The 12,290-nt window shown below is 35.8% G+C and overlaps 1 protein-coding gene across 1 annotated transcript in view; it reads right to left on the bottom strand.

Moving 5' to 3' along the window:
* LOC105042882 (tripeptidyl-peptidase 2) overlaps positions 1-12,290 on the bottom strand; it is a 95,190-nt gene that overhangs the window by 32,207 nt on the left and 50,693 nt on the right. The window contains 3 exon segments of the mRNA XM_010920241.4: positions 8,691-8,808; positions 8,896-8,996; positions 9,147-9,275. Coding sequence (XP_010918543.2) covers positions 8,691-8,808; positions 8,896-8,996; positions 9,147-9,275 — 348 coding nt within the window.

Here is a 12,290-nt window from a genome sequence, read left to right on the forward strand (position 1 = left end):
AGTGGATACAAATACTATTCTACATCATCACACCTCTCAATCTCTTTATTTTAGTCTCGAATTTCCTTCTGGAATTGTTAGGCACCCTTCCTTTCCTTGAAGAACTCCTAAATTATATGTGGACTCAAACAAAGGAATCGATGAAGTATCAAAGTTTCTTCTAAAATCAACCTATGAATTCCTACAAAGCTTCCTAATATTCTTTAGAAGGCAATATACAAGCCAAATATGTTAAGAGTTTAAAAAAATATATATTATACATACTAATAAATAAGTATGCAGCAAGAAAATTAAAATATGTACTTGTCACCACAAAGCACATTAGGTCTAGAAATCGGATGGCACTTGGCACTCCTTGAAATCCAGCCTGGAGGTCAAACCCAATAAACCAAGCCATAACCATATAGAGAGCAAAAAAAGGAGCCAACAGGACATCTCAAATCCAAGTTGATCAACCCCTAAACACCCAACCCAACTCAACAACATAAGAAACAGAAGCAATTTAGTTTCTTTTGTATACCATAATTTAGTTCTTTTAGCTTTTTAGAATGGATCCGAGTGCTGGTTATGTACTTGACCGGTAATGTGCCCATACCAAAGCAGCATGTCGCATGGTAACATGCCAATGCCTAGCACAATATGGAATTTATGAATGCTTGTGCATGCCAAAAACTAGCACAAAATGACATGAAGCATACCAGGCCAATGCTAAAGCAGCATAGCCTAGCACATGGTAAACCATGCTTTGTAGTGAAGTAAGAAACGTTTCCATTTTACATGAAAACCCAAAGTTTGAACATGTCTAGGAAAAACAATTTAGAATCTTAGATAATATATACAACAAACCAAAAAGGATTTATAAGGATTTGTTACATGAAAATATTTAAGCTATGACCATATATAGAATGCTATTCTCTTCGACTATTTTATAATATATTTCCCATTTTATTAGAATATATATAGACAACAATACTAGCAATGTTAGTCCCACAACCTTGAACCACACCATTCTGTATTGTACTAGGTTAGAACTGGCATGAAGATACTATTTGGGCCGGTATAGCCCTGTACCGACCAGTTCCAAGCTAAACAACACAATACCTTACTGACTTGTATTGGACCACACTGCCCGTTTTTGAATGATATTGATGTAGGAGCTTAGGTTAAATTTTAAATAGATTATTTATTTTAAATGCTATTTTACTACAGCAAATTACTGTTCATGGGTACTGTAGCTTAGAATTTATTTTCATAGTTTTCAATGGCTAAGATTTAAAGTAGCTAATCTAGGATTGGGATTAAAAGAAACATTTGTAACCCTAGTATTTAAGTGTTGTAACATGGGTTTGCAGCCGTCTTTTATCATCTTTTTATCAATAAACTTTAGAAACTTGAGATTTTTCTAAAACCCTAATTGTTCATTCTTTAATCCTAACCTTTTTCTAATCTATAATCTGTCAATGCTTGTTGTCCTCCCCCTTCAATGCATCAATTTTGGCATCAAAGCAAAGATCCTATTAAATCATATTAGGACTTTTGTTCCTAAGCCATCATTGGATGCGCTAGAGGTCGAAGAAGGGAATCAAGGTCAACAAGCAGATATGGCTGAGATACAGCGTATGATTGAAGATTTGTCACAAGCTGTTCCAGCTTTACAGTGATAGGAACCTATGGTAGCCCGTATGAAGAATCCAAAAGGCGATAACGACCCAATAGACATGCCAGAAGGTGGTCTAGAGGATGAAACTGATCTGGGAGATTTTGACAATCCCTTTCATGATGCTGGAGCCGTAGATAATGTGGTGCAAGGTAGATTGGAGGAGCGATTGATTCATGCCCTAAATCTAAACCACGGCAGAATCAAGATTGAAGTTGCTGATTTCTATGAAAAGATGCATGCCGAAGATTACTTGATTGGAAAGCTAGTTTAGAGAATTATTTTGAGTGAAAGCCCATGGCTGAAAATAGAAAGGTGCTATTTGTGAAGCTTAAATTGAAGGGCACTGCACTTCAATGGTGGAAAACAATTGAAGAGCAATGTGCGCAACAGGGTAAACCAAAGGTCAGCACTTGAGAACACATGAAAAAGAAGCTACAGAAACAATTTTTGCCGGCTTATTATACGATAGAGTTGTATGAGAAGTTCTATTCCTTGAAGTAGCGAAGCACGACGGTCGAAGAATATACTTCGGAGTTCTATAACTTCTGAATTCGAGTAGGGTTCGCTGAAACTAATAAACAGATAATTTCTCGTTATCTTGCTATATTAAACCAATCTATTAGAGATGAGATGGAGGTTGTTCGTTTGTTTAATCTTGAAGATGCTCAACAACATGCTTTGTTAGTGGAGAAACGAGTGTGGAGATATGGTGCAAGAAAACCCTTAGGTGGAAAATTCAGTGATGCAGTGCAAAAGGGCCTGGAGCCTATTCGAAGTACTAAAAATGTGCTCCGCGAACCAGTCGAGATCTTTGCAAACAGTCAGCCAAGTGGAGGAGCTCACATACTTTTGGCGGAGTGATAAGGGAAAGGCTGCAGTGCATTATGGTGGACAAAACAATTTTGCTCCTACTGCTTTAAAAGGGAATAGTAGCTCACAAAGTCGATACTTGTGGAGAAAAGGATCATAACTCTTATATATGTCCTGAGCAACGAGTGAATCTAGCAGAGCCAAAAGATATAAATATGATGAGCTAGAGCCAGTTTATGATGATTATGTAGAAGAAGATGAAGAAGAAGATGTCCATACTGTTCAGAGGGAATCGTTGGTGGTGCAGAGAGTGATGACAACCATGAATAAAGAAGAAAAGGAAGATTAGAGGCGACGTAGTATTTTTCGGACACATGTTCTTTACTGTGAGAAGGTATGTGATTTAGTTATTGATGGAGGTAGCATGGAGAATGTTATTTCGAAAGATGTTATAGAAAAATTAAAGCTGCCTATTGAAAAGCATCTTTAATCCCTACAAGATTCGTTGGCGCAAGAAAGGTAATAAAATACCGATGACTTCTCGATGCTTGGTAAAGTTTACAATGGGGGGTAATTTGGATGATGAAGCATTATATGATGTTGTGCCTATGGACATTAGCCATATCCTTGTACGAAGGCCTTGGTTATATGATCATCACAGAGCAGCATGCTAAGCTAAATACTTATTCCATCTATAGAGGTAACAAGAAGTATACATTGCATCCATTAAAGGAACAAACAAAAGAAATAGTTGGTTCTTCAAAAGCCAGCAAGGTTAGTGGCTTTTTATTTGCTGAAAATTTTGAATTGGAATACCAAGAAGCAAATATAGTGTATGCCCTAATGAGTAAAGTTGTAGAAAGTGACCAGATGGTAGAATCCCTTCAACAGCCATCAGAAATTCAGCAACTGTTAGAAGAGTTTTCAGATCTGGTTAGTGGTGACTTACCATAAGGTTTGCCATCGATGAGGGGTATTTAACATGCCATTGATTTGTTCTAAGTGCCTCTTTACCAAACCTACCAGCTTATAGAATGCCACCTAAGCAACATGCTGAGATGCAAAGGCAAGTTGAGGAGTTGATAGCCAAGGGTTTGGTGCGTGAAGCAAAAGTCCATGTGCCTGTCCAGCCTTGCTTGCACCGGAGAAGGATGGGTCTTGGAGGATGTGCATGGACAATCATGCTATTTATAAAATCACCATTAAATATAGATTTCCCATTCCTTGCTTGAGCGATATGCTTGATCAGTTAGCTGGTTCTATGGTATATATGAAGATTGACTTGAAAAGCGGGTACCTCCAAATCAGATTAAGGATTGGTGATGAATGAAAGACGGCATTCAAAACACTGGATGGCTTATATGAGGGGTTGGTGATGCCCTTTGGTCTCTCTAATGCACCGAGCACATTCATGCAAGTCATGACTGAGGTACTAAAACCTTTCTTGAACAAATTTGTTGTTGTTTACTTTGATGATATCCTAATCTACAGTCAAGATGTGGAAGAACACTTAGTTCATTTGCGGCAAGTTTTGGAGGTACACCAACAAGAGCAGTTTTTTATAAACTTAAAGTGCTGTTTTATGTGCAATGAAGTGGTGTTTCTAGGGTTGATTGTTTCACTTGAAGGTATTAAACCTGATTCAGAGAAGATGCATGCAATAAGGGAGTGGCCTATACCACAAATCATTAAAGATGTTCGAAGCTTCCATGGGTTAGCCTCATTTTATAGGAGGTTCATCAAGAATTTTAGCTCTATTATGAGTCCTACAACTGAATGCTTGAAGAAGAAAAGTTTTTAGTAGTCAAAGTCAGCCCAAAGGGTCTTTGAACGCATCAAAACCTTGATGACTGAAGCATCGATTCTTGCATTATCAGATTTCGAGAAGTTAGTTGTTGTGGAGCGTAATGCATCTCATGTTGGAATTGGAGCATTCTTAATCAAGATGGGAAGCCTATGGAGTTTTTCAATAAGAAATTATCTGATGCTAAAAAGCATTATTTGACCTATGATTTGAAGTTTTATGCTTTAGAGAGGGCTATTCAACATGGGGAGCATTATATGGTTTATCGAAAGTTTGTAATTTATTCCGATGATCAAGCCTTGAGGTTTCTAAGTTCTAAAAAAAAACTTAATAAACGGCATGCCAAGTGGAGTTTTTATTGGGATGAATTTAATTTTTCATTGTAGTATAAGATAGGGAAGTCCAATATTGTGGCAGATGCACTTAGTAGACGATCTACCCTACTAATGGTGATGAGTACTCAAGTCACTGGTTTTGAAGAACTAAAAAATCAGTATAAAATTGATCCATATTTCTGCAAAATAATTGCTAATTTAGAGGGGCCAGCAAGACTTCAGACTTTACCTTACCACTTACATGAAGGGTATCTTTTAAAGGCAATCAGCTGTGCATTCCAGAGGGATCTTTGAGGGAGCGGATTATTAGAGAACTTCATGGCAATGGTTTAGGAGGTCACTTTGGTAGAGATAAGACCATGACAATGGTGGCTGATCGCTATTTCTGGCCAAGGATATTTCGGGATGTGGATAGAGTGGTGAAAAAATTTTTTGCTTGTCAATTCGGTAAAGATAATTCACAAAACATGGGATTGTACACTCCTTTACCTATACGGAAGCACCTTGAATTCACTTGGGCATGGATTTTATCTTGGGACTTCCAAAGACATCCAAGGGATATGATTCCATCTTTATTGTGGTGGATCATTTCTCCAAGATGGCGCATTTCATCCTTTGTTTCAAAACTTGGGATGCTACACATATTGCTGATTTATTTTTCAAAGAGGTGGTGAGACTACATGGTGTTCCTTCTATCATTATTTTTGATCGTGATGTCAAATTTATGGGACGCTTTTAGAGGACTTTATGGAGGAAGATGGAAACTCAACTAAAATATTCCAGCACTTGTCATCCACAAATAGATGGACAAACTAAAGCTGTTAATCGGAGTTTGAGAAATATGTTAAGATGCCTCATGGAAAATCATGCTAAGAGTTGGGACTTGATTATTCCTCAAGCCGAATTTACTTATAATAATTCAGTTAATAGAACAATCAAGAAGACACCATTTGAAGCTGCTTATGGACTCAAACCTCAACATGTGCTTGATTTAATTCTTTTGCCATTAGAAGCAAGGGTTAGTGATGATAGGGAGGCATTTACGGATCACATTCGACGAGGTCATAAGAAGGTAAAAGCTACACTAAAAATCAATAATGAGATTTATGCGAATGCAGCCAATCAACATCATCGTGTCAAGAAATTTGAGGAAGGAAACTTGGTCCCTGTGCATTTGAGGCAAAAGAGGTTTCCTAAAGGTACTTATCGCAAACTCAAGTCAAGGAAGCTTAGGCCTTACAAAGTGTTGAAGAAAATAAGCTCAAAAATACTTATTTAATTAAGCTGCCTGTTGATCTACAAATTAGTCCAGTGTTTAATGTTTCAAATTTGTATCCATTTGAGGGTTTTGATGGAGAAGTGGCTGAAGTTTCAAATCTGATTCAGCAGTATCCTAAGAGTTCAGTTGAGATTATTGAAGATGTTTTGGATGTCAAAGAAATCAAGTCTCGAAGGGGCAACTAATATAGAAGATTCTTGGTAAAGTAGTTGGGTAAACCAGCTAGTGAGATTACTGGATTGCTGAAGATGAGTTGAAGAAGATTGATCCAGAGATGCATGTTGAAATTTTGAAAGCTTTCTCGCTTAAGTCGAGTTTTCCAAGTCGAGGAGAATAATGCAAGAGCTTAGGGTTAAATTTTAAATAGATTATTTATTTTAATTGCTATTTTATTGTAGCGAATTATTGTTCATGGGTTACTGTAGTTCCATTACTGTTCACGGATATATAGCTAAGGATTTACTTTAATAGTTCTCAATGGCTAGGATTTAAAATAGCTAATCTAGGGTTGGAATTAAAAGAAATATTTATAACCCTAGTATTTAAGCATTGCAACATAGGTTTGCAGCCATCTTTTGTCATCTTTTTAACAATAAACTTCATAAATTTGAGATTTTCCTAAAACCCTAATTGTTCCTTCTTATAATCGTAATCTTTTACTAGTCTGTAATCTGTCAATACCTATTGTCCTATCCTTTTACTGCGTCAGATACTATGATAAAAAGTGAGCAGAAGGGCTCAAAAGTTGTCTCGATACGAGATGTATACCATACCGGATGTAATACCCAAAATCCCAAGCAGCCCAAATAAATAAAAAGGGCGGAAAGCCAGCATGTGCTGGAAAATACGATGGGAAGGAACTCCTCCCAAGGAGTTTTCTTCCTTCTCAACTTCTTCGGCAATTAGGATCCTAAATCAACTAGGAATTGAGTTGGAATTGAGCTCAAATTCTTTCCATTGATATCTATTTAAAGTCCCCAATCCCCTCACTTCTTCCTCATCGAAGATCGCTACCGTTCACCGCCCTTCTCTCCCTCTTTTCTTCTTGGCTGCCGACAGTTTAGACTGACTTCAACCGCTAAAAATCAAACCAATCTTCATTGAAGACAAGATAACTCACTCGGATCATCTTCCTCTCAATCTCTTTTAGTTCCTAAAGCTTGATTTTATCTAATTGTTGCTGAAAATTTTCCTACAAAATCTGATTGTATTTCCCTTGTTTTCTCCCATGATTTGTCCTTGATTTCCGACACCAATTGTCACCGTTGATCGCCAAACTGGCGACCCTTGGTTGCACCATCATGGCCTCCGACCATGGGCTCCACCGACTGGGGGACCTCCCCTACTTCGAAAATAAGGGAATCAACGGTCCCTGTTCCGACAAAGAAGAGAAGAAAAAAAAAAGGAGAAAAAAAGGAAAAGAAAAGAAAGATTCTTTCTTTTCCCTCTTCTCTCTCTTTCTCCTCTAGTCTATTTTCTCCTTTCTTTCTATTTTCTCTCTCTACAGATTTTCTCTCTCTAGATTGTTCTCTCTCTTCAATGTTTTTCTCTCTCTATCATGCCTATTCTCTCTCTTCTTTCTTGGGATTGGTGAATCAAGAAGATCAATCTTTCAAGATTTCTTAGAACAATCCTAGTATGATCCCATACAAAGGAACCTAATCTGTAAGGCACACCTAACATTTGGTTCAATTTTATATAGGATTTTAGTTTAGAATTTAATTTTTAATTAGTTATAAATTAAAATTAATGAAAATATATATTTTTGAATAATAGGTTTTGAAGGACACATCCAGGATTGATTAAGTTTGGACATTCATTATTTTTACAGAGATAAGTAATAAACCGTCTTTTCGAGATATTTCATAATTTATTTTGCAAGTAAATAATTAGTTGTTGATTATATGTGATTTATGAAATTGTACTTGAATGAAGAGTGATTTGCATATACTGAGATATTTAGAAAATTATGATTTATTTATTTGTTATGAATATGTATATGTTGACTGGGATTATGTATATGCATATGCCCATTTGTACTATAATGCACAAACAAAGGCACTTTTTCTTTTTTCTTTTTCTTTTTAAAGTTTGATAAAGCAATGTACTTGGACCAATTAAAATTTCTCATAAATTAAAATAAAATTTTAATAAGTAAGCATGTTGAGCATTGTTTATTGTGTCATTTAAGTTAACAGTGACGTTCTAATAAAGCTGGAAAAAATGTACATTAGACCGTTAGACGTAAAATTACCAAGCATAAGACCATCACATCACAAGAAAATCACAAGCAACAAAAAGGGCCTGCAGAACACCCTTTTGTCCTCAAAAAGAAGATAACTCATTTGGTAAGGCAAATTGCATGAAAAGAAATGTCAGAACATAGAAAAGAGAGGTTTCTAAACAGACCAAAATTTTATTGGAATGGTGAAGTCATCTGAATCAAGCTTATGATGCATTAAAGAAATTTAAGAAAACATGTCATGAAACCTCTAATAGAAGTTAGTATAAGACAATTAAATTGATTCCTAAATTAACAATCTTGCTAAATAAGCATTGCTTCCTGAGATAAGTTGAAATAGGGCATTGACCAGCAAAAAGAGAGGCAATGAAAAATTTAAAAGAATGTACTCACCATGAATATATAGAATGAAATTTACATTCAAAGTGACTCGAATAATTATATCATAATAAAAGGACTAATACATAGAAAAGCAAAAGCAACATGACTAGGACAAACAAGAAAACTTAATGGAAATGCATTCTAGAATTATAAGTTTAAGAAATAGAAAAGAAAACAACCTTATTAGAATCAGAGATAGTATAAAATTGGGATTCGATCTTATTGTCATATATCCGATTATTTAGAAGTGGTATATGGGGCTTTATTTCAGCTCCTTCTTCCAATTTGAACTTGTAACTGGAGGCATCAAACAGAAAAGAAAGGATTTAGACATATGTAAAGTTATTAAACAAGTGTACAATTAGAGAACAAATGGGAACCCACATCAGTGTCAGCGCAATAATCTGCTTGCCAGATGGTAACTTGTCGCGGTTCGTAGGAAGAGAAATTAAATTAGACTCCACAGGCCGATATGGTATCTTCAACTGCAAAATGTCATTGTTAAAAACAGTCGAACATAAACCATGAAACTTCTTGAAAGAATTCTGCATGGTTGTCCTTATGCTTGCATCCCACATACCAAACTTCTAACAGGACCTACATAAACTTTTCTTCAAATGTGTACAATGTTTTACCTTGTTTAAAGTAGCGGCTGGGACAAGTTTCTCAGACGCTAATAGAGATTTAGCAACTATTCGCATAGGTGCCTCACTTCCATCAAGTACCACTACCTCTTGATTGATGTTGATTCCATGAAACACAATCTAACACAATCTAAAAAAATTAAATGAGAAGAAAGAAATTTAAAATAAGACATACCAAGTTCAATACTCTTCTTTTTATTTTTATATAGCTAATTTCCATTACAGTACATACAGTATAATAAAGAGTAGTTTTTATAACTCAAGACTGCTGGAAAAACAAACATCGTCCTCCATTTGGCCTATTCAAAGGTTTGATGGTTCAACCTTGAAGGGCATGTGTATGTAACAAAATGTAGAGAGACATACTAAAAGAATCAAGAAATACATGAGCAAAAAAGGAATGTCAATCTAAAGTGCATATTTCAGTAGTTTGCACATACATCGCTATAGATCATTAGTTAATCAAAGAATCTATTTGATTTTTTCAAAAAAATTCCAAGAGCAAACAATTGGGAAGAAATAGAAGAAAACTAAAAGAAAAAAAAAAAAAAAAGAAATACGTTGTTTGGAGATTGAGAAGAATGGTAGCAACCAAGAATTTTTTTTTTTTTTTTTTAAAGGCCCAATAGAACATTGCACCTGCACACATACAACATACCAATCAATGTAAATGCAGTATCATCATAATATATCAATCTTAAGATCCTTGATGAGACAGAAAGATACTATACTGTCATATTCAAAAAACAAAAAAAAAAAATCCTGCCTGTGATTGTACTATTCAGTTCTATGTACGACAAAAATTTCCCAGTAGCCTCACATTGAAGTTCAAATGCATTCATGCAAATAGTCTGAAGGGCTAACCAATCATGAGCGGTGAATATGTAGATCTGTAAGATTGACCTGTTCTTTAGAAGAATAAACAAAAGAAATGTTTGAACTTTGAAAGAACAACCAGAGAAGTAGGTGAAATTAAAAAGACAAGCAGGGAAGGAACACTTTGCATAATATGCAATACATCCAACGATTTAACTATTTCCAGCACAGGGCATGCTGGCTAGCGTCCAGCATAGTATGTGTGCATGTCTTGGCAACACATGCATCACTCCATACCAAAACAAACAAATAGATGAAAAAAATCGATAAATAAGTTAAGAGTCATCTTGGCTTAATGCAAAAAGCTGTTCAACCTGCACTGAACCAGCATCGCTTGATATAGGTGGGCACCACTTGGTATCAAGCAGCTTGCCTAGTACCAATATGGCAGTAGATGCCAGAACTAGCCAAGCACAGACCTTCAATTGAAACCAAACTCACAACAAGGCATCCTAAGGGTGTCCACCATGGACCGCCGTACCATCCCGCATCGCTCAGTATAGGGAATATCATACCATACAGGCCCTGTACCACCATGTATTGAGGCATACCACCATATACCGAGGCATATTGAGGTGTATCAAGATGCACCAAGGTGTGTACCAACCCATACCAAGATGTACCGACCCATACCAAGGAGCACCGAGATAAAAAGTGAAAAAAATGGTGAGTGGGCTGTCTCAATACAGGGTGCATACCGTACTGCACCAACTTCTAAACTTTTTATTGAGACCCTTTAGATTGATTAGTATTGAATCATATACTTTGGCATAATAAAAGATGATGATAATGTCCGAAAAAGACAACACAGCATATTGTATTGTAAAATTTGTTACAACCTCATAGAAAATCAGTTTGGATCTCGAATTTGGTTGTAGTGTTCACTTATAAACCTTCAAATCCGGAGAAAATTGAGAATCAAATATACTCTTATAGGTGTTAAACATGAAGGAGAATAAGAGCTGTACCCTGAGGACAACGATGGCTTGTATACTTCTTTTGACCCTTGTTTTGGTTAATCTAGGATTTGAATTTTGACACAAAATTTGGTCTAACATGGAGGACTAGACAATGAATAAGCCAATTTATTCATGGCCCCTCGATGACTGTACCAGTTAAGTTGCCATCACCATTTAAAGATTGGATGGCCTCCGAACAACCTGCTCTCTCTCCAGAGATCTTTAGCGTGTTAGAAGGATGCGATAACCAACCAGATCAACTCTATCTAATCAAAGAAAGAAGGAAGCAACTGCTTTGAGCCACTCGACTTGGACTTCATATAGAGAATAATAGAAAAGAAGAGAATCTGTTCTAGGGTTCTAGTTCCCCTTTTCTTTCATTAATTTGACAAATTGATTACAATCAATCTATTTATAGTAGTTAGGTCCAGGTCCCAAAATTCAAGCTGGATTTATCTTATAGTCAGAAGGGATTAAAACTATACATAATAGTCATGACTAGTAGAAATAAACAAAAAATCCCTAAAATCTCCTAGGAGCTAGATCACGATTTCTGCATCAACCTTACTTTCAATCACTTCACCGGATTCTTCCAGAACTTTGAGTTATGCTCAGCCGGTATCTTTCCCAGAAAGAAAAATTAGGAGATACATAGGTCCCTTGATTTGCAGAGTATCAAGAGGTAAATCATTTTCTAGAGCTTATTTTTGGATATATTTTGGAACGTTAGACCAAGAAGATTGTATTTAGCTGTAATATTGATTTGAGGTTTTTTAAGCTATGCTAGACTTGTACTTGAACCCAAATTTTTATGACTTGAAGATATAAGTTGAATTATTTTTTTCTCTTCTGCAATTGTAGTTAAAATTCCAATACTAAGTTAATTAAGTGAGTTGTTTTTTTCTCTTCTGCAATAAATTGCAGATTTTGGAGTATCGGCAAAGTTATACTAGAGTTAATAATGGTTATTGAAATTTCATAGGCTTGTGGATTGTCAGGGAACAATGTAGAGATGCTTTTGAATGTTTAAAAGCCTTCCATAGGAGCTAGGGTATTAGAGTGATATTTTAGAATTTTGACAAATTTGGTACTATGAGTTACCATAATCAGACTTGTATGCATTTTATTGCATATGTTTTAAATGAACTCTAGGTTTGATTGAGATTAAATTGCACTTCGTAAACACTACTGGCTGCCAAAATTGAAGAGAAGTGATAAGTAGTTACACACATACTTTTGACTTTAAAATCTGGATCTACAATCTTTTTGTTTGTTTGCTTATCAAAAATCTTGAAATTGT

The sequence above is a fragment of the Elaeis guineensis genome, chromosome 4, assembly GCF_000442705.2.
Source record: "Elaeis guineensis isolate ETL-2024a chromosome 4, EG11, whole genome shotgun sequence".
NCBI lineage: Eukaryota > Viridiplantae > Streptophyta > Magnoliopsida > Arecales > Arecaceae > Elaeis > Elaeis guineensis.